General features: G+C 40.3%; 1 protein-coding gene across 1 annotated transcript; it reads left to right on the top strand.

The window, feature by feature from the left end:
• Positions 1 to 5,455: 5,455 nt before the first annotated feature.
• Positions 5,456 to 23,095, top strand: LOC309392444 (arylacetamide deacetylase-like; the record flags this gene model as incomplete). Its single annotated transcript, XM_081953673.1, has 5 exons — positions 5,456 to 5,593; positions 15,943 to 16,165; positions 17,052 to 17,121; positions 18,125 to 18,296; positions 22,284 to 23,095. 5 exons carry the CDS (start codon positions 5,456 to 5,458, stop codon positions 22,890 to 22,892), a joined length of 1,212 nt encoding a protein of 403 aa, XP_081809799.1. The 3' UTR covers positions 22,893 to 23,095.
• Positions 23,096 to 23,687: the final 592 nt, after the last annotated feature.

Below are 23,687 nucleotides of genomic sequence, written 5' to 3'. Positions count from 1 at the left end.
AGTGCGCTGAAGCTTTCGAAGAGCTGCCTAGAAATCTTGCTGGTATTTCATCTTCGGTCTAGCTCCTCCCACTGCTTCTGTGCTCGCGTTTATATTGGATTGCTTTAAAAGTCAAGATTTATTTCAATACACTTTTGGCACCAGTGAAATGTGTTCCAGTGGGCTTTTTAAGGTAATTTGTTCCTTTTGGGAAGCAACCAGTGTGAATATCTGGCTGCAGACCATTGTAACTTCTTGAGTAGCATTTCATGAATAAAATCTTTTGTTTCTCTTGATTGGATTTTGCATGGATAGTGTCAAAGGAAATGGGTGCAATCGTGCCTATAAATTCATCTGGCTGGACAGAACCATTTAAAATTGTATCAGCACTGTTTCTGCTTTCCACAGGAGTTATCAGACTCTGAATAAACAGAGGAAAAGGGTCATATGGGCCAGCCCTGTGTTTTGTGATTACCACCGGATTATAGAGCTTTTGGGTCATATGAGCCTAACCTGTATTGTGAATTGCCTCAGGAGCATTGTAGTGACAAAAACTGCCTCATTTTTGCTGAATTGCTGACTGCCATTAACAGCATAACTTTGCCTGATTGCTATTGACAACTACTCTTACCTTTATCCGGCTGACTGATTGGTAATGTTATTGTGGAGAACAGTACTGTTTTGGACCCAGCCCCAGACCCCACCTCTCGGGTCTAAATCTAATATCGGGGGGCTTAGTAAGCCAAATTAATTATCCTAGCAGTGGTAGCCAAAATTAAGGCCAAGACTAGGGCTCAGAAGAAGGCTTCTCAAGCTGAGGAAACAGCGGCCAAACAGAGACAGAACGCATTAGATCGGGAAATTACCAGGGCCAGGAAACAATCTGGCAGTCATAAGCAATCTAATCTAAGACATCAGATGAATCTCTGTTAGGCGTAATTGACAACACTGGTCCTTCAAGATCTTTAGGATCCTGTCCTACACCTAGAGCTTGGTCACCTGTGGCTTTTAGTGAGCAGGGAGAGAATGTAGTGCTGACTAGACCAGTTTCCCTATCTACTTCACAAGATTCTGTCAGACCACAGGAGACAATCTTTATTCCCACTGATGCGGGGACCCGTCCAGTGGACCTGGTGGAGGAGAAGATGCCTGCCTGTTTCAGGAGGTGGATTTCTCAGGTGATTAGGCAAGAGATAGCCCGATTCCACAAGAGTCAGGTGTCTGGGCCTCAGACTAGTTGAGATCTGCAGCAGGATAGCATGTACCATGGGGAAGGGATCCCACAGGGTACCAGGGACTACAGCTTGAACCATCTTCTCCTGGGCCTTCAGCTCAGAGTCAATCTCCTTTATCTGAAGGAGAAATTCTGGGGAGTTAAATATGAGCCAGCAGTGTGCAGCAGCAGCCAAAAAAACCAGCAATCCTAAGTTGCATTAACAAAGGGATACAATCAAGATCAAGTGAGGTACTAATACTACTCTATAAAACCCTAGTAAGACAACATCTAGAGTACTGCATGCAGTTTTGGTCACCACACTAGAATAGAATAGAATTCTTTATTGGCCAAGTGTGATTGGACATACAAGGAATTTGTCTTTGGTGCATATGCTCTCAGTGTCCATAAAAAGACAAGATATATTTGTCAAGAATCATAAGGTAAAGCACTTAATGATAGCCATGGGGTACAAATATGTAATCAGGAAACAATCAATATCAATATAAATTGTAAGAATACAAGCAACAAAGTTACAGTGCTGCAGTCATAAGTGGGAGGAGATGGGTGATAGGAATGATGAGAAGACTAATAGTAATAGTAATGCAGCCTTAGTGAATGGTTTGACAGTAGTGAGGGAATTATTCGTTTAGCATAGTGATGGCGTTGGGGAAAAAACTGTCTTGTATCTAGTTGTCTTGGTGTGCAGTGCTCTATAGCATCATTTTAAGGGTAGGAGTTGAAACAGTTTATATCTAGAATGCGAGGGATCTGTAAATATTTTCAGGGCCCTTTTTTGACTTGTGTAGTGTACAGATCCTCAATGGAAAGCAGGTTGGCAGTAATTGTTTTTTCTGCAGTTCTGATTATCCTCTGACGTCTGTGTCTGTCTTGTTGGTTTGAAGAACCAAACCAGACAGTTATAGAGGTGCAGATGACAGACTCAATAATTCCTCGGTAGAACTGTATCAGCAGCTCCTTGGCAGTTTGAGTTCCTGAGTTGGCGCAGAAAGAACATTCTTTGGTGTGGTTTTTTTGATGACGTTTCTGATGTTAGGTGTATATTTTAGGTCTTGAAATATGATAGCACCTAGAAATTTGAAGGCATCTACTGTTGATACTATCTAGTATTGTAAGAGGTAGTAGTATGGTAGAGTTTCTCCTAAAATCTACCACCATTTCTACGGTTTTGAGTGTGTTAAGTTCCAGATTGTTCCTGTCGCACCACAAGTCTAGTTGTTAAATCACTGTCTCATCATTGTCTCGAATGAGACCAATCACTATTGTATCATCAGCAAACTTCAGTAGTTTAACAGATGGATTGTTTGAAATGCAGTCATTGGTATATAGAGAGAAGAGAAGTGGAGAGAGCACACAGCCCTGGGGGGCTCCTGTGCTAATTGTACAGGTATCTGATGTGATTTTCCATAGCTTCACTTGATGCTCCCACTCTTTTAAGATGTTTGTGATCCACTTACAAGTGTGTTCAGGTACCGCTAGCTGATTTAGTTTATTTAGAAGAATATCCAGTATGATGGTGTTGAATGCTGAACTAAAGTCTACAAAGAGGACCTTTGCGTAGGCCTTTGGAGATTCAAGATGTTGTAGGATGTAGTGCAGAGCCATATTAACAGCATCATCTGTTGATCTACTTGCTCAGTATGCAAATTGCAGGGAGTCTAAGAGCGGATCTGTGATGTCTTTCAAGTGGGACATCACTAACCTTTCAAAGGTTTTCATAGCTACAGATGTTACTGTTCTGTAGTCACTCAGTTCCTTAATGGAGGGCTTCTTCGGCACTGGGATGATAGTCGAGCATTTGAAGCAAGAAGTAACATGACACATCTCTAATGATTTGTTGAAGATTTGGGTGAAAATGATCAGCGCAGACCTTTAAGCAAGAAGGGGTTATCTTGTCTGGGCCTGGTGCTTTTCCTGGCTTCTGTTTGTGAAATAGATCTTGCACTTCCTGTTCCGTGGGTTGTGAAGCCAATGGGATGGGGTTAGTTGTAGGAGTTGTAGGAGCTTTGGGTATTGTTGGTGTGTCTGGGATGGGGATTGTGGAGATAGGTGGCTGTAGTTTCCTTTCAAACCTGCAGTAAAACACGTTCAGGTGGTCTGCCAATTGTTGATTTCCTTGAGCCTGGGAAGGAGGTTTGCTGTAACCGGTGATATTTTTAACATTTTTCCACATGTTTGCTGGTTCATTTGTTAAAAACTGATTCCTTAGCTTTTCAGAGTAGCTTCTTTTTGATGCTCTGATCTTCCTTGTTAATACGTTTCTGGCCTGATTTTACAGCATTCTATCACCTCTTCTGTAGGCTTCCTCTTTGGAATGACGTAGCTGCTTAAGTTTAGCTGTGAACCAAGATTTATTGTTACTGTATAATAACAAGTTTCTGTTCGGTACAAATAGGTCTTCACAAAGCTGACATATGATTTTACAGTATCTGTAAGTTCATCCAGGTCTGCAGAGGTTTCTGCAAAAATATTCCATTTAGTGCAGTCAAAGCAAGCTTCTAGCTTTAACTTTGCCTCCTCAGTCCAAGTTTTCACTGATTTAATTGTTGGTTTCATGGCTTTAAGTCTTTGTCTGTAGGTAGGTACAAGGTGAAACATGCAATAGTCAGAGTGTCCCACAACTGCTCGTGGTAGGGAATGATAAGCATCTTTTAGTGTTGTGTAGCAATGGTCTAAAGTATTCTTACCTCTTTGGCAAGCATTCACATGCTGAAAATATTTTGAAAGCTCCTTCCTTAAGTTACCTTTGTTGAAATCACCTAGACTAATGGCCAGTGTATATGGGTATTTGACTTCAGCCTCTCTAATCTGATCATCTAGAGTTCGTAATGCCTCTTTACACAAGCTTGTGGAGGCACAAACACAGCAATTAGGAGAAATGAGGACAACTCTCATGGAGAATAAAAAAGGTTTGCAGTTAATGAGTAAAACTCTAAGTTTTCATCACATAATTTATGGAAAAAAGATGTTGAGACTCTAGAAAAAGTGCAAAGAAGAGCAACCAGGATGGTAAGGGGACTGGAGACCAAAACATATGAAGAACTGTTACAGGAACTTGGCATGGCTAGTCTAGTAGAGAGAAGGACCAGGGGAGACGTAATAGCAGTGTTCAAATATTTGAGGGACTGCCACAGAGAGGAGGGGGTCAAGCTATTTTTCAAAGCACCTGAAGGACAGACAAGGAATAATGGATGGAAACTGACCAAGGAGAGATTCAACCTAGAAACAAGGAAGAACTTTCTGACAGTGAGAACAATCAAACAATGAAACAGCTTGCCTTCCGAAGCTGTGGGAGCTTCATCACTTGAGCCTTTCAAGAAGAGATTGGACTGCCATTTGTCAGAAATGGTGTAGGGTCTCCTGCTTGAGTGCGGGGTTGGACTAGATGACCTACAAGGTCCCTTCCAACTCTGTAAATCTCTTAAAATCTGTACATTTGACAAAATTTATATCAATCACAAAAGGCACTTTGCTTGAATCGATGCATATACTATGCCAATATGTATTAACTTCCTAGCTTCTTGGGAGGAAGTCAATATGAATAAAGATCCACACCAGCTAAAGAACTATTAGTGGTGATTTCACATAACTTTGAATCATCATCCTTATCCTCAATCCTCATCAATCATTATCATCATTATTCAACCAAAATAAATTTGCTCTTAACTAGTCTTGTTTAGCTAGCAGAATGCACAGGCTATCCTAAAACATATTATTAAATATACTTGAGTAATATATTTTCAACACACACACACACACACACACACACACACACACACACATACACACTGTATATAATTTATTACAGGCAAGAGAAGTGTGATGGCATCTTTGTTTTATTAATCTGAATCATAGGACTTTTCTAATTGCTTTCTCCTTTGTAAATACACCAATTCTACTTTCTCTCCAGGAACTTTGCCACTTATAATTTCAGTTCTGCAATTCAAAGGTAATTTCCAAGGCAAAGTGAAAAAAGTGTGTTGAAATCCTTAAATATTTGAATATGAAAAAAATTCCCTGAAAAACTACGTTTTTAGTAGTGAAGACCTGTCTAACCCTGTAATTAAGAAAACAAAATAATTCTATCAACTGAAAATTTGTGAATATTTAAGAATGTGCCTCTGGCACTAATTTTACTATTGAGATCAAGTGAAATGCTTGATCACCTGACTTGTCAGTATTGTAATCCTCCTGAGATAAGCCAGTGAAAGCGAGAGTTGAATAAAGTAGACGGAGTACAAGATGGGAGGAAAATTTGTCTACTTTCTGGTAGCTTCATCTTTGATGGCCTATTACATCTACAGGCCTTTACCAGAAAATGTGGAGGAACCTTGGAAGCTGATGCTTTTAGATGCTTGCTTTAGAAGCCTAATTCATGCGGTAAGTTGAGACATTTATTTCCCATGGTTATGCCTGAGAATGCTTGAAGATAAGGTGACCAACTTTTTTACAATGAAAAGGAGGACGGATAAATTGGAAAAAAAATATCGTAAATAAAAGAAATATTTTATTCATTGCAACAATAATACACTAAAATATGATATATGCATAATAAAAAACATTTGTAACATTTTATATTGTAATTATGCTTACATGCCTGTTAATTATTATTTAAATGAGTACTTTTCCATTGAATTAATATTTTTTGTCAATGTATCATCTTCTAACAATATATTGGAAATATCTGAACAAGAAATATCCTTCATATTGAATTTTACGGCAAGTGCTGCAGCTAGAGTATCAACATTCAATCTCGATTTCTCACTTGTCGAAAAATCATTGGCAATTGAAAAAAACTCTTTCAACTGCTGCATTAGTTCCAGGGCAGCACAACGTAAATTGAACAAGTATAAATAAATGTTCACATGGAATATGTTCATTTTTGAAATGGCTGAAAATATCCACCGATCTTTTATCAATTTCAACATGTTGATTTTCCCATTGTATTAATTTTTCAGAATTTAAATATACATTCAGTCTTCTAATTTCTTCAAAGAGACAATTGTCTTTTATTTTAATGTCTAGCATTTCTTTAGATAAAAATTCAACACAAGATTCAATATCTGTTCAATATACTTGCAATGAAGTAAAAAAACACCATTAAAAATTGTTTAATAAAACGTGAATTGTACTTACCTCTGTATAATTGAATATTCACTGAGAAAGAAATAATTACCATGAGTCATTCAATTGCCGATGTGCCGTGAGTCTACTGCATGCATATGTGCCGTGTTGTGTTTTGGTAAGAAGTAAACAAAGCCACTTGCACGCGGCACTCTCTCTCAAGGTCTCCCTTGCGGAGCGCATGCGTCTCATAATCGCGTCTTATACCGCACTATACCGAGTCTTGACGAATTATCATGTCAAATACAAATATGTCACCTAACGCGCAACAGATTAGTCTTCAAATATCGAAAAGGAGGACATGTAGGAGGACACTTTTCGAGGGAGGACAGAACTTACAAAAGAAGGACTGTCCTCCCTAAAGGAGGACGGTTGGTCACCTTATTGAAGATGAAAGTTGTGCTTTTAGGGACATCAGATAATGCCGGAGAAAACAACAACCAAAAAATAAGAACACTAACAATCTGTAAAATGCCTTCGGCTTACTGAAGGCAGATCCTGAATATTATATACATAGGAAGTGCTATGGAATTTATGTATTTTTCTACACTTTTTCTGGATATAATCTTAAAAATATAATAAAACCAGGAGAAACTTGCTTTCTATATTTTAGAAACTTATCCTTTTACAAAATATTTTCTTCCCGGACATTAGACTCTGAGCAGGATGCTTTTTCTATATTGGATATAATGTATATTTCAGTCACTCAAGAGAGTTTGGTCCAGTGCTTAAGGCACTAAACTAGAAACCGGGAGAGTGAATTCTAGACCAGCCTTAGGCATGAAAGCCAGCTGTGTGATCAATTCCTGCTGTAACGAAATGGATCAATTCTTGGTTGTTCAAAAAATAAACAAACCCCCAGACATTGCACTTGAGAGAAAATGCTAGGGGAGAAAATGAAAGAAAGAAAGAAAGAAGGAAGGAAAGATACTTCTTATCTTCTGTATCTGTCTGCTGAACTGAGCAGGGACGTGCAGTCAGGGGAGGCAGAGCCTCACCTCTCATCATGAAATAATAATATATAATAATAATATCCACGACGGAGTTTCATATATATAAGAGGAAGAGGAGGGAGGAGGAGGAGTGCGCGCGGGGCGGTGCCAGCTGGGCAACCGGTGGAGGCAGGAGGGTTTTCAGAAGCGCCAATAACCTTCCTGCCTCTGCTGTACTTTGCGTGCTCCTCGTGACTGCAATAGACATCCACAAGTGGCAGGGACTTGATGACGTCGCCGCAGCTGCCATGCGCGGATAGATGGAGGTAGCCAGAGTGGCACCGAGGTAGTCCGGCGGATGAGTGACTGAGGATCAGGCTGGTTACATCCGGCCAGCCTTGCCCAGCGTCGACGTCGGCGACGTCATCAAGACGAAGTGGCTTGGAGGCGAAGTGCTTTTCAGTGCTTTTCTGTGCGTCTGGCGTTTAGGTAGATAGCCGGATGTCCTATAATAATAATAATAATAATAACTTTAATTTATAAACTGCACCCTTTCCTAAACAGGACTCGGGGCGGTGTACAATCATGTTAAAACAGAATAAATACACAATATAGGTATACTTCATATACAAATAGTTAACAAATAATTAAACGGAGGAGGTAGGATGTAGACTGTACAATATTTAAATTAAAATACAAATAAACATTAAAAATACCCTTAAAATACCCTTAAAAACTACCCAATAAGATGTTTGCCAGGAGGTTGAATGGGACTATAAGTCAGTTAAGCCAGCTAATTGGAACAGGTGGGACTTAAGCTTCTGTCGGAAGGAGCGGAGGTCAGTGGTAGTTCTGATATCGGGGGGGAGGTCATTCCAGAGGGTTGGGCCCATCACAGAGAAGGCTCTACTCTTAGGAGCCGCCCGTTGACACTGCTTCGTGGACGGCACCTGGAGGAGTCCCTCCCTGTGAGAGCGGATTGGTCGCAGGGATGTATGAGGTGAGATGTGATCCCGCAGGTAACTAGGTCCCGTCCTAAATGCCAGACGCACAGAAAAGCACTGAAAAGCAGCTGCTGTTGGGGATCGCAGAGCGCGAGCCGGCAGAGCGCCCTCAGGAAGGTGGGAATGGGATCAGGTGTGCTGGAGGCTGAGGCAGCCTCAGTCTCCAGCACACGTGGTCCCATTCCCCGCCTTCCTGATGACGTCACCAGACTCACCAGCCATAAACCTCACAGCACGTCACTGGAACTGAATAAATTCTTGCACTCCTTTTTTCACTGTCTCATTCTTTCCAGATTGCAATGCTTAACTAGTAATGCAGGTAATGTATTTTGTCTGTTTATTTTATTTTGTGTCTGTATGCAGAAAGGGAAACCCTTATTTGCATTTTATTGGCCTCCACAAGTCATCCCAGATAGGGAAATCTTAGAGTAAACACTCATTGTTTAATATACATTGTTTCTGCATTTTAGCTGTTCACGTCCACCCAGTGCACTGAAACGCGGTTTCAGCTTTTTGCATGCTGCTGCATGAGGAGCCTTCTGTGTTTCTGTACAGGTGTGCAAATATCTTCGGTGGGACTAAATCTGCAGCATATCAGTTTTCCTCTGCCTGCGGGTCGTATTCTGCCGGTTCACCCCCGTTCAGGTGAACAGGAAGTGGCGGACATCATCATGGACACTCTGCACATACTGGTTCTGAACTGGTAGCAAAAAAGGAGAGGATTTCATGCCTGCTTTGGGTCTTGCAAAGGGAAAGAAAACAAATTTCTTGCCCTTTTCAGCGAGTGATTTGATTTGAGCCAAGTTTATTCTACCGGTTTGGCAAGTGCAATTTATAGAGTAATATTGCAAGTGTAATCCAATAACAATGTCCCATAGCAATAATGCCCTCCCCTTGGTCCTACCCAGAGTATTCTTTGCCTTATCTATTAGTAGAAAATATGGTAGTAGTAAATCATTAGTTCTGCAGTGCTTCTTCCGTCTTTTTGCAATCTTTCCTGAGAGTTCATTCTGCTTTATCCAACTACAAAACCTTTTTCTACATTTGTCCTTTTTTCCCCGACCAGGTCAGTGCTTTTTAAGTACAAGCTGAAGCCATTTTACTAGGCCAGGATCTGCAACCTTAAACACTCAAAGAGCAATTTGGACCCATTTCCCACAGAAATCACTGACATCACTCACCCCCATCCAGTCACATGACTCCCTAGCCATGCCTACCCAACAGGGTATTAGGGCAGAAAACTGGTTGCTAAAAAAAACAAGATGGCAGTGCCATAGGCACTGCTGGGAAAACGAGTTTGGGGGAATGGCAGGCCTGGGTCACTGCTGGTTCCAGTGACCCAGGATGCCAAACTACTACTGGTTCAGCCAAACTGGTCCAAACTGATAGGAAGCCACCATTGTCTCTTTCTCTCCCTCTCTGTCTCTCCCTCTTTCTATGTCTCTCTATGTCTCTCTTTCCCCCTCTCCCTCTCTATCTCTCTTTCCCCCTTCCTTCTGTATCTCTCTTTCCCCCCTCCCCCCCTCTCTCTCTCTTAGAAAGCCGAGATTGGGCAAACCTAGCAAGCTGTCCTTGGGGCTCTTCAGTGCTTCTTTTCTTTCTTCTTGGCAACTTTTGGAAATCCTGGCTGGCTGAGGAATAAGGAATGAGCTCAAGCTGCAGCAGAGGCTTCCCCAAAGATGGGGATCCCCTGGCTGGCTGTGGTGGGCCAGAAGGGTGGGCAAGAGTGGGCAGACCCTCCTTAAGTGGGGGCTGGGCTCAGCTAAAGTGCAGCAAAGGTGCATGGGGCGCATGGGTTGACCAGCTGATGGGCGAGCGTCTTTGACAAGGGTGCTCTAGCTCTCCCAGCCAGGCCCCCAGGATGGTTGTGTAAGGTTTTATGGGGCCAGCCCCCTTTTGCAACTGCCCTGAGCATCTTTACTTCTTCAGCAGATAGGTGTCCCCAGCAGCTTTGATTGAAAAGTGTCCTCTGGGTGGTGAAAGTCCCAGGTAAGGTTTAAAGCTGAGGGCCCCTTTCTGTCATCCCTTCCTGGATCCCATTCCAACTCCACCAGCTGTTGTGTTAGTGAGGCCAGCATTGGTCACAGTTGGATGGGCCCAGTGTCTCAGGGTGGCATCTCCCCAAGTGACCAAGACACCCAGCACCAACAAGGGCAAGAAGAAGCACCAGCCAGAGAGAAGGTGCTGGAGAATCAGCCCTGACCACTTCTCCATCCCCCGTCATCAGCCTTACCTTCTCAAGCCAGGCGAGGAGTGACTGGGAGAGGTGGGTGAGGGGCAAGGCCAGCCATTGGTGAGATCACCTGACAGGGAGCTACAGCAAAAGGGCAAAAGAGCTACATGCAGCTCCAGAGCCATGAATTGGAAACCCTGTACTAGTTCAAACTACCTCTCAGGTCAGCGTTTCTCCTTTACCTTAAACACCTTTCATGTTGTAGGACATAATGAGAATAAAGCATAAAAGGAAGCCAGGAAAAAAAACTAGAATAGAGTCATTTGTCAGACAAGGAAGAAAGATACCATTCAAAGGGAGAATAAGTGGGAATAGAGTAACGGAAAGTAATTTGTGCTGAGAAATGTAAACAAAGGCTTGAAGATTAATATAATTAAAATCAGGAGAAAATTGTTTTATGGATAAGTTGAATGAACATATAGCATGTGCTTTGGGGCAGCTGTGCTATTGGTGGCTGATTATCCCAGTGCTTAGTACTATGATATATACCTAACTTCTAAGTTCCAAAAGTCAGCTAAAGTTAAGGTGATGGATTTAGACAATATTCAAAACCACACTTGTCCATGGAGGTCACAGCATAACCAGTTACTCACTCTTAATTCAGAGGGTGTTGTGAGGAAAACACAAGGAGGGACACCCATGTTACCCATCTTTCAGGGGGGGGGCGGACCTTGAATTTAAAATGTAATAATTCCTGGAGGTCCAAATGTTCTATCTGTGCTTGTCGGCATTGCTAAGTATTCAATTGATTTTTATTATGGTCACAGATGAGCATTAAAAACAACAGCAATAATAGTAAAAAGTAAAAATATAGGCAGACAGAATAATATATTAGATTGGTGCTGGATTAACAGTGGACTATTTGCCTAATTCTACATATAGGATAGTGGAATTTGGCCACATTAAGAGACAGTACTTCACATTGATCTGATAGCCGTAGTTACACTTGAAAAATGTCACTATTTCCCAGATATTTTATTAGCTAAGGTGTTATAAATTGAGTCCTTGTAGAAGATGCCATATAGTAGATTTGAGCTACAGTTTCAATGGCCCCTTGTCCACAATTCAGCCAGAATTCCTAAGTGTGGAAACCTGACCTAAGCCAGGATTAGTAAAACTGGTTTTACTATTCTTAGATCGGGTGAATGAAGGCACACCATTTTCTCTGCATGACCATTGGAAGCCAGATGGAAAGGAGCAATCAGGGCATGTCTGAATCCTTGTGTTGCTAAATAGGTCTCAAATTGCATGGCTGCAAATTGGGGGCCATTGTCAGAGACCAAAACATCGGGCAGGCCATGAGTGGAGAACAGTCTCCGTAGTGCTTTGATGACTGCTTCTGCCGTGGTAGAGGTCATGAGGACTACTTCTAACGATTTCCAGTAGGCGTCCACAACTACCATAAAGGTCTGGCCATGAACAGGGCCAGCAAAATCTATGTGCAACCTAGACCATGGTGCTTGAGGTCACTCCCACTCCTTAGCCAGTGCCTCTGGGGGAGCTGGTCTGGACTCCTGGCACAGTGTGCAGGTAGCCACCCATTCTTCCATCTCCCTGTCCATGTTAGGCCACCACACATACCTCCTGGCCAAAGATTTCAACCTGACAATTCTAGGATGCCCTACGTGCAAGGCCTCTAATACTGCAATGCACAGTTTGGATGGAAGAACAATCCTGTCACCCTACAGTAAACAACCATTTATTACTGACAGTTCATCACGTTTGCAATAAAATATTTTAAATTCAGACCTCACAGGCCCTTGGGCAACCCCCTCCACACCCAGTTCAAAACCTGTCGGAATATAGAGTCGTTTGCTGAGTGGCGGGCGATGTCACAAGACGAGACAGGACCAGCCTCAAGACAGTCAATGAGGAGGACTGGTGTCTCGGGGGTAGGGTCAGCAAGCAGTTCAGGCAGTGGGCATCGACTCAAGGCATTGGCATGCCCCAGGGTAAAGCCAGCTCGATGGACAAGGCGATAACTTTAGGCCGCGAGGAAGATTGTCCATCTGGTCATTTGTGGTGACAAAGAAGCAGGGGTAGGCTGGTCCCCAGCGAGCAAACCCAGCAATGGTTTGTGGTCCATGATAAGTTCAAAGTCACTGCCGTAGATATACTTGTGGAACTGTTTCACACCAGTGACTGTAGTCAGAGCCTCACGGTCCAGTTTGCTGTAGTTCCGCTCAGCAGCAGGCAATGTTTGTGAGTAGTAGGCTATTCCATCGGTTCCATTGGGCATGCACTGGCTGAGAACGGCTCTGATGCCAAATGGGGAAGCGTTGCACGTTAGGACAAGTGGCAGAGTCTGGCTATATTGGACCAAAAACGTGTCTGCTGACAGCAGTTTCTTCACCACAGCAAATGTGGCTACTTCAGCTCTGCCCCAGGACCACTTGGCATGTTTGCTGAGAAGATGATGCAACGGCTCAGCACTGTGGATTTCTGCTTGAGAAAGACACTGTAGAATTTAAGGAGTCCAAGGAACACCTGCAGTTCGGTCTGATTGAGAGGTGCAGGGGCGTCCTGGATTGCCTTAATTTTTTTGTTGGTCAGGTGAATCCCAGAGCCATTGATGAGGTACCCTAGGACTTCAACCCTTGGCATGTTAATTTGGCATTTTTCTTTTTTGAGGCAAAGGCCTTTGTCTCTGATTCTGGCCAGAACAGTTCACAATCTTTTAAATAATTGCGCCTTATTTGCAGCCAATACCAATATGTCGTCAAAATAGGGGACGACTCCTGGAATCCCCTGCAAAAGCTTTTCCATGACGCTTTGGAACAGGCCAGGGGTGATACTAACTCCGAATTGAAGATGGGTGCATTTGAATGGTGTCACAATGGTTTGGACCTTCACCGTGGCACCATCTATAGGCAACTGCTGGTATGCCTGCACCATATCTAATATCGCAAAAACTTTTTCGGGTCTAATGAGTGTAGTAAGTGCTGTACAATGGGTACAGGATAAGCGCTTTGCTGCAAAGCTTTATTTATTGTGCACTTGTAATCCACGCAGATGTGGACAGACCCGCCAGGCTTGACAGGTGTCACTCTGGGGGTCTCCCAGCATGCGTGATTGATCGGCTCTAGGATTCCCTGGCCAATCATTTTGACTAGTTCCAAATCAATTTTAGGGCGGAGAGCGAAAGGTACTCTTCTGGGTTTTAGCCTGATGGGGGCTACATTGTTGTCCAAGTTAAAAGATATTGGAGTCCCCTCATACTTACCTAGACCGGTGCCAAAGACGTCCTCGAACTCCTCAAGGAATTCCTCAGTGCTTTCATCCCATATGGAGTTGATTCTGGTCACTTCTAGGCCCAGGGCTTCAAACCAGTCAAGTCCCAGGAGGCTCTGCAGGTCTCCGTTGTCTACCATCACTAGTAGCTGGCCACAGAAGGTCTTGAACCTCACCCGGAAGGTCCCCTGGCCCATGATGGGGACTCGGTTCACCTGGTAGTTGTGAAGGCCGATGTCTGGAACCCTCCGCTGATGCTTTTTAAGGCTAGGGATAGCCTGTTTGAGTGCTGCCCAAGACATTATGGTCAAGGATGACCCCATGTCAATCTCCATGTTGCATGGAGATTCCTCAATGAGGACTGTGACTTTCAGCTTTTTTGGCCACTTTGTGCGGACTTGGCCTATGGAGGTGTGGTAGGTGACTATGGTGTCGCCTTCTGTTCGCTATGGTGGTGGCTGCCATGCCCCTTGGTTGGGCCTCCGCTGACGGTTAAATATGCTTCTGGGCTTCCAGGTTGCAGTGGGCCGATCGCTTCTGCAGACGTTGATGATGTGCTCCTTGCATTCGCAGCATTGACAAATGGCATCACGGAAACAGCAATGTGTTTCCTCCGCAGCAGGAAACGTGGTTCAAAATTTCGCACTGGCTTGGTGCAATTACTGCGCATGCGTAACTGTCAACTTCGCTCTCAGAGCCTTCAGGCTCTGTGGCCTCGCAATGCATGCCTGCGCTCTTCCACATGCTCTTTGGCCTATTTTGGCACTGCAGGGTCTCCGTTGATTTAACTGAAGACTCAGTAGCCTTGGCTTCGTCTAGGGCAATTTGGAGAGTAAGATTAGTCTTTGCTAATAACCTCCTCTACCGGCCAATGTCCCTAACACCGCATATGATGCGGTCAAGTAGTAGTTCATCAAGATCTCTAAACTCGCAGTACGCTGCGGCCTTTCTGAGCGCCCCAATGTATTCATTGATGGATTCCCCTTCTTTTTGTTTCTGGATGTTGAATTCGTTCCTCCAGACATATTTAGATGGTCTGGGAGCGTAGTGTGTCCTTAGTGTCTATTGTAGAACTGACCAAGCTACTGATTGGAGTAGCATTGGCTCGGACAAATCCTTCGCTGTCTCGAACACCTCTGGTCCACAGTAGCTCAGGAATATATTCTTTTTCCGGCCTTCAGAAAGGCCCATGAGGCCGTTGGCTTTGAGGAAGCAATCGAACCTCATCAGTGATTGGTGGCTGGGTTGTACGGAATTGGTGGGGCATGCGTTGTCATCTTGTGTTCCTGAGCAGATTTGAATTTGCTGCTCAAAGATGGCTGCTTGATGCTGTGTCGTGCTCTGGGCTGGATTGACTTGCTGGATTGTCGAGCTCTTTTTGTCTGCATAGTTGCCTTCCAATCCTATCCTCGTCGCCAGTGTTACATCGGGTGAATGAAGGCACACTCAAGCTTCAGAATAACAAACAGCTCTTTATTAGCACAAGTCAACTATGTACAATCCAGCGAAGGTTCAGTCTGACAGCAGCCCTTTTATAGGGAGCTTTCAGACCCTTCGACCAATCAGATTGAATCTCTATTCCCACCTGAACAGAGGACCTTGGTGTAAACCATTACCAATGTTTCTGGTACCTAACACCTATTATAATACATTATTAGGAGAGGCAAATGGTAGCGTCTAGTTAACAATATCCTATTATGGGAATACTCAAATATATTAGCAATTTCTTTGACAAAAGAATAGGGAAAGTGATGGTAAATCAGTATACTAGCATACATTATTAACCTTCTATCTACCTCCCTGTGGTCATTAGCCCATGAATCACTGAACAGTTATACTTTTAATCCCTTCTCTATCCTATCATATTTCAATATAATTACAATTTCTATAGTTAGCTTTTAACTTTTAACTTTGACAGTTATACTTTTAATCCCTTCTCTGTCTGAGGTCTTCATTTCATATCTCATATTCTCCATTATTATTTATGTCTTTATTATACTTTATTACCTCCCTGTTTCCTCTCCCTTTACAGAGTCTCTTGCTTGCTATTTCTAGTATCTGCAGGGACTTGAAATGATGAGCTCTGTAACCATGAATTTCTTTCAGAATGTCCTTGGAGTATCTCATGCAGTATCTCCAAGGTAACAGATACTGGTATTTCTTTGAAGCAAAAGCAAAAAAAGGATGTTAATATTTGTTTTGCAGGCCACAATTGTGGAGAAGTTGGGTCTTGGACACTATATGGATGTTATAAATCTGTACACAACGGTTGAATATACAGCACCTACATCTGATGAAAATGTTATTGTAACAGACACAGAATTTAGCCATGTTCCAGTACGTCTTTACATTCCTACAAAGCAGTCAGATGTCTTGAAAAGAGCAGTGATTTTCATCCATGGAGGTGGATGGTGTGTAGGATCAGCAAGTAAGCATAAGTATTTTATTCCACTACTTTGGGTCTCAAATAAAAATGTATCTATTTCTTCTGATGTCCCATGTTTGAAGGTATAACAGAGATATTAACCATCTTGAGTTGGTGGTTAATTAATTGATTTTTTAAAAACCATCCTGATGATTGTCACAAAATGAATCACATAGAAGGTACAAGATTCACAATTGTCAAAAGGTAAATTGATGAGGTTGCACCTTCCAACCTCTCTAACTCTTGCCAGTTTATCTGCTTGCCAATTTTAATTTACAATGTAACCTGAGCAGTAGGGGTAAACGAAGTACTAAGTTGCTATCATCCCATTATTTTCATTGGGACTGTTAAAAAGCCATTTTAAAAGATTTTCACATTCTGTTGACAACTTGCTTCTCTTCTTTGGTAGTATTTCTTGGCAGCCTCATCAGGAGCCGTATCATTCCAAGGGATCACTGAATGGTAGAGATTAGAGTAGTTTTTCCCTTCCTCAATAATTTTATGATGCTCCCAAAATTAATTTCCATTCCCAGAATTCCTCAGCCAGTAGAATTTTGGGCACTGGCATCTACAAATCTTGAAGTTGCCAAGATTGGAAAACATTCGAGTAGAGATTCATGGAAAGTTTCCAGAAAGTCCCTCCCAAAAGAAACCGAAAACAGCTCATTAGAATTTGTAGGTTTAGGACTTCAAACCTCACATGAACACAAGGCAGGAACATTTCTGCTATTCATAAAATGAGCTTGATGTTTCTTAGCTTTCTATGGTAACATTCTAGGCTCACTCTTGTGATAGTCTAAAGCCCTTGTTCCATAGTATTTTTGAAACATGTACTGTGTATTGGTATTACAAGAATAGTAAAACATGCTTTGCTTCTTATTTTTCACAGCCATGAAAGCCTATGACCTCTTATCAAGATGGACATCAGAAAGACTAAATGCTGTTGTGGTGTCAGTCGAGTAAGAATGGTGTTTGAAGGAGACATTTTCGTTCATTAATCTTTTCCTAATCTTTTTCCGTAAACAAAAAAATAATTAATGATTAATAATAGCACAAACTGGAACATTGAAGCCATATATATATTGTTATTGGTTGCTAATTATACTTCCTTGCAAATGCTGTGCTATAAGTATTATTTCCTATTTATAATGGATAACTAATATAGTTTTACATTTATTGTATTTTATACTATTTGCTAATTGTAAACAAATATAATATGATTGGAACATGGTATAATAATATTTAAATAGAACAAATGAAAGGCATAAATCATTTCAAAAAAGTAAAATCTTCATTTTAAAATATAAAAATGTAGAGATTGTCAGCCTTTTGTGGTAATCCAGACAAACTATTACATCTTGTATGAAAACTACCCAACACAATGGGTACTAACGCTACCTTTATTGCAAAGTTATAGTAACAGAATTTTGCTTTTTTTGCCCGGTTTCCTTTACTTTCAAAGGAACTAGCATGGTCCCTTCTGAGATGCTTTCCATACCCCATTCCTTTTGTGGACTGAGATGTCTCCTATCTCTTATCTGTGGGCTGTGGTTCTTCCTTCTCTTCCTTAAGGATATTTCCACAGATTATTACTTCAGTCTTGCTTACCAGCTGCTTTAAAATAAGTTGATGGTATTTTCCACAGTTAAAGATTATTCTGTCTCAGATTATTACACATAACTCACAGCTTCCATAAAGCACATACTCCAATGAAGCATAATTATTCTATTGACTAAACAGACCAGAATAGAATAAGTCAATCAAAGGAAAATAAATTTTATTGATCATTTAGCACACAAGTAAGAAAGGAATTAAAAAAAAGTAACCAAATTCTATATCGAAGAAAATCACCCTTTAAAATCTAGTATCAGTAGTGTAAATCTAGTGATAAATTAATTTTGTTTTACCAACACAAAGAATTTATATATTTCTTTCATTGTGTTTTTAATTAATTCCAAAAAGTTACAGACTAGCTCCAAAATATCGGTTCCCCATTGCATTTGAAGATGTGTACTCAGTATCAAAATACTTTCTACAAAGCAGCATTCTGGAGAAATATAATGTAGATCCAAGCCGCATAGCCATTGCAGGAGACAGTGCAGGAAGTAACTTAGCTGCAGCTGTAACCCAGCAGGTAAGAATTACCCATTTGAAAGTAATAAATCCAAAATGGAATTATACATGTTACTAATCTCTGTTATCTCAAATCATCCTGCTCGTTTATATACCTTGGGGCTTTTCACACTGTCTACCTAAGAGTAGGAAGTCATAATTTTTAATTACCCTGAAAGATTCAGGATCTTCTAAGGAGTTCAAAATGGAGGATCATAGAATTATGTCTGTTAATTGGACCCCGACTGTCTGAAATTATCATGTAACATAATACCTGCAGCAATTAACAAACAGAGCAATTGCTGGGACTTTTCACAAACTGGGTTTCTACCATTTTAAAAGAAAGTCTTAGATTTTTAGTTTGTTGATTTACCTAGACCAAGAAGTGGCATGAAGGCCATCTACCATGTTTGCAACAAAGCCCAAGAAGACAACTGATTCAGGAGAAATCCACTAGATAACACCTTGTCAATGGTTATTTCATTGTGAAAAATATAAATTCAGCCCCATTTGAAGAATAAGCAAGCTCAACAACACCATCAAAATAAATTTAACACATTAATGTGAGCTGTGAATCACATAAGATAGACAAACAATTCTGATTCTTACTTTTCATTTGATCTATTTGCATATTCATGATTTATCTTAGAGGAGGAAAGGAGAAATTGCTATGTGTTGTTCTTTTACATACCTTAATTATAAAATGATTGAGGGAGGTTGTCCCAAATTGCAATCTGGGTTTCTCTCTAGTCTTAAATCTCAAGAGAAGTACAGATAGTCCTCAACTTATGACCACAATTGAGCCCAACATTCCTGTTGCTAAGCAAGATAATTATTAAATGAGTTTTGCCCCATTTTATGACTTTTCTTGCCACAGTTAAGTGAATCACTTAGTAACACTTAAGTTAGTAACAACTAACTTAAGTTAAGTTAGTTGTTAAGTAAATCTGACTTCTCAATTGACTTTGCTGGTTAAAAGGTTGCAAAAAGTGATCACATTGTCTTGACACAACAGTTATATGTGTAAAAAACAGTCACAAGTCACTTTTTTCAGGGCCGTTGTAGCTTTAAGCAGTCACTAAACAAACTGTTGTAAGTTGAGGACTACCTGTATAATTTCCATGGAGCATTTCCACATTAGGAACCAATTTCGTTGTATTTAAATACAATGACAATAAAGATTATACTTACTTATAGGGGCCTAAATATAAGTGAAAGATAGAACTTCACTCCCATTGCAAGAATAAAGCAAGCTCAACAACACTATCAAACTAAATTTAACATATTTATCAATATTCCCTCTAATTTTTTTTCAGTGTGGGTGGAAAAGTATAGTGTTTGAGCAGCACATTTTCATGCCTGAGCTGAATTTTTTTCAGATGTCACCCAAGACAACAACGAAATCAATGTTATTTGAAACTCAAAGTTATACTTATTCAAGATACACATTTAACTAAAAGTGTTATACATCAGTATCACTTATAACTGCAAGTTTGCAATATCAAAATACTTGTATAGTGTTTACTCCAGCTTTACATTTCGACATCAGCACTGACTGATGATGTACCTATAGGGTTATTACAATTATCTTTTCAAATTCATTTTGGATTAAATAAAAAAGAGCTTTGAAATGAATATATAAATGGCACTTAATATCAGTAATATTAAAATAGTAAATGTTTGATATACTTCATTTTAATGAATTTCACTTGATACACTTCATTTTAATGAGTTCACATTCAATTTCAAAAGTTGCCTATACACTGTATGCTTCTGTGAATGTATTGTGTGCAATTTGCTATTTTAAAGGAGTAAAATTATTAAAATCCCCATACATAAAGTCTCATTCACATGTAACAGTTTTGTTCCATCATTAATTTGTAAACTCAAGGATTTATTGCTTGCATGTTCAACAATGCTTGCTGATTGTTTAAAAATTTGTGGGAATTTTTTACTCTGTATACAGGTGGTTTCAGTAGCCTACTACTACTGCAAAACTAATTGCAAAACATTAAATTTTATTATTTTTAATATGAAAAAATAATTTGACTCATAAAATCTATTTTTTTTCATGATTGTTCACACAGAAGTTGCTTGCTATTGGAAAAAGTGCATTCTAACAATGAATAGCTAAACAGAATAGGAAATTGCATTATCCAAAACTCTAAAAAAATGAATTGAAAAATATTTTAGCCACACTTTTTTCAAATCTTACTCCTCCTACAACCCAGTGAACTGTGTGGATGACTTTAAAGTACTTATATTGTAGTTAAGGTTTTAATTCTAAAAAACTTCTAAACTCCATACTACTTGCAAATATAAATAGATTGTTAAAATGGCTCTATCATAACAAATAAGAGAAAAAAAAACACCTTCCTTTTGTTTATAAAGTAGTGATTTTAGTTTGCTCCAAATGATTTAACTATGGAAGACACTATTTTAAACTGACAGATAACTTTAATTAGATTAAAAGCAAAATTATTCTCAATGACTTTGAAAATCTCAATGAGTTATCAAATATAGGTACTCCTTCATTACAATGTGGGACTGGAATTTTTATTAGTCAGCAATGTGTTCAAAAAGTGTGATGTCATGTCATGTGACCAGGCTCTCTCGCCTCTTTCTGACTCTGAGGGCATCAATCATGTTAGCCCAGGGGTCTGCAAAGTTGGCTCTTTTAAGACTGGTGGACTTCAACTTCCAGAATTCTGAGAGTTGAAGTCCACCAGTCTTAAAACAGCCAACTTTGCAGACCCCTGTGTTAGCCCAAAGCCTGGCGCTGAGCCTTGCTCCCCCATTGGTGGATCCCCGAGAAGCAAGAAGGGAGAAAAAGAGATGGAGGCCAAGGAGCTTCCCCCTCCAGCAAAAATCTAACCAGGGAGCCGGGCAGTAACAAATTAGCCGATCACGCACTGAAAGCGAGGTCCGACCAGGTGGGCAGCGAAACTCCAGAGCTCTCTGTTCTAATTCCCCCTGAAAACTGTTGCCTCTGAAGCGTTTGCTCTACTGTTTTGAACCTTTAAACACCCCTTTCCTTTTTTCTTTTTGGCCCTTTTCGGTAGAATCCTGAAGTCAGGCGGGGTCGAGAAGCGAGGATGGAGAAAAAGCCTCCATCTCTTTTTCTCCCTCCTCGCTTCTCGGCCCTGCCTGACTTCAGAATTCTCCCTAATCATTGTGGATCGAAAAGAAAAAAGAGAAAGGGGTGCTTGTTTTGAAACCTTAAAACCCCCCCTTTCCCTTTTTTCTTTTCGACCCACAATGATTAGGGAGAATCCTGAAGTCAGGCAGCAATGTATTGTGGTAGGAAAGGTTTAGTGGGAGCCTGGAGGGTGTTTTGATTGCGATTCCCTAGCCTCTCTGTAGTCCGTGTCCAGCAAATATGTAATGCTGCATGGCACTTAGAAACTACTGCGTGGTGTATTCCAGGCACGTGAGTGGCCACGCAGGCGCACACCTTAGAGGGAACAGTGATATTTATATGAGTGGTGAATGACATAAGACAAACAAATAAAAAATTATCAAGAAAAAATAATTTTGGGGGAATAAGAGGTCACTTTTTAGGACAATGTTGAGTTGGACATGACCTGTACTTTACAAGGAGAAGAATTTTAAAGCTCCCCTCACTCTGCTCTTTTTCCCTATCCAGCCTATTTTGACTATGAAAATGTATTGAAAAAGAATCAAATAACTAAACTCCATAGAGTAATGATAAAGAATAGTTATAGTCATTGATGAATAAGATTGGAACATACTGAAGTTTTGAAGATATCTTTTGGTAGCAAGTGTAATAATATATCTTTCAGTATTTTATTTGCAATTTTCTTCAAAGGTCATTAGTGTAGAAAATTGACAGATTGCAAATACTGTGAAAAACATATCAGTTAAGGTTTTTCCCTTAAAATTTTGAATAAAAAAGATAGAAAATGGCGTACATTAAGAAATATGAAACATATTAAATAGTCCATCTTTCATAGGAAAAATATTTCTAATAAATTCTTTTCTTTTCTAGATTCTAGATGACCCTGACGTCAAAGCTAAATTCAAGATTCAAGCTTTATTGTACCCTGGTCTTCAGACTATTGATGTGGAATTGCCATCCCTTCAGGATAATAAAAACATGCCATTTCTGTCTAAAACATTAATAATCAGATTCCTCAGTGAATATATTACATCAGATGACTCTTTTTCCAAAGCTTTAGAGACCAACCAACATGTCCCTGCAGAGTTCAACCATTTGTTTAAATTTGTAAACTGGAGTAAGTGGCTACCTGAAAGATTTAAAAAAGGCCACATTTACACTGACCCATCACATAGAAATTCCAAAACAGGTCACAAATATCCAGGTTTAGTGGATCCAAGGACAGCACCCCCTTTAGTTGAGGATATCAAGCTTCGGGGCTTACCACTTACATATGTCATGACTTGTCAATATGATGTCTTGAGGGATGATGGAATCATGTATGTTTCCCGTCTTAGGGAAGCAGGAGTTCAAGTAGCACATGAACATGTTGACAATTTTTTTCATGGTGTTGTAACATTTATTACAGGCCCTTTTGCCTTAAATATAGGACACAGAACGGCTAACAACTACATTGAGTGGTTGAATAAGAACCTGTGAAAATACACCTATACCATATATAGATGGTTGACCTGGATTCATCCAGTTTCCTTCAATTTATATAATTTTTTTCAGGGACATTATCCTTTGGGTCAATATGTTTGACACCATAATTCTGCAGTTATTATACTTGATATAGAATCTCTTGTTTCCTGCTGTTTGAATAAGTATGAGAAGCTTGGTAGAATATGTGAGGGACTTGTATAACCATTAAATGATTAATAATTTAAAATGAAAAATAAAGCTTTTGACCATTTCCTGTGTGAAATTATAGACTTGGATCTTGATGTTATATTCAGGATTGCTTTAAAAGTCATGATTCATTTCTATACACTTTTGGCACCAGTGAAATGTGTTCCAGTGGGCTTTTTAAGGTAACTTGTTCCTTTTGGGAAGCAACCAGTGTGAATATCTGGCTGCAGACCATTGTAAGTTCTTGAGTAGCATTTATGAATAAAACCTCTTGCTTTCTCTTGATTGGATTTTGCATGGATTTTGTCAAAGGAAATGGGTTTGATAGTGCCTATAAATTCATCTTTGATTCAGGTTGACTTGTTGATTCAGAAAAAAAATGAATAAAATGTAAAAAAGTATATTATGCCACAAATGTACATATCCAAACTACTTCCTATGGTGAGCTGCTGGATTAGTTAGGTAGATATGCTCCTGAGGAGGATTCCTTTGATCCAACTTATTTAATAAATCTCCAATTTTCTCTTTTTCGGAGAGACAATCCAAAAATGGTGGGACTGCAAGTAGAGCACTGTAGAGGAACTAGATTATCTAGATCCATTT

Source organism: Natrix helvetica (assembly GCF_964273705.1).
Source record: "Natrix helvetica genome assembly, chromosome: 5".
Classification (NCBI taxonomy): Eukaryota; Metazoa; Chordata; class Lepidosauria; order Squamata; family Natricidae; genus Natrix; species Natrix helvetica.
The sequence above is the reverse complement of the archived record's forward strand: the minus strand, read 5'-3'. Positions and strand labels throughout refer to the sequence as shown.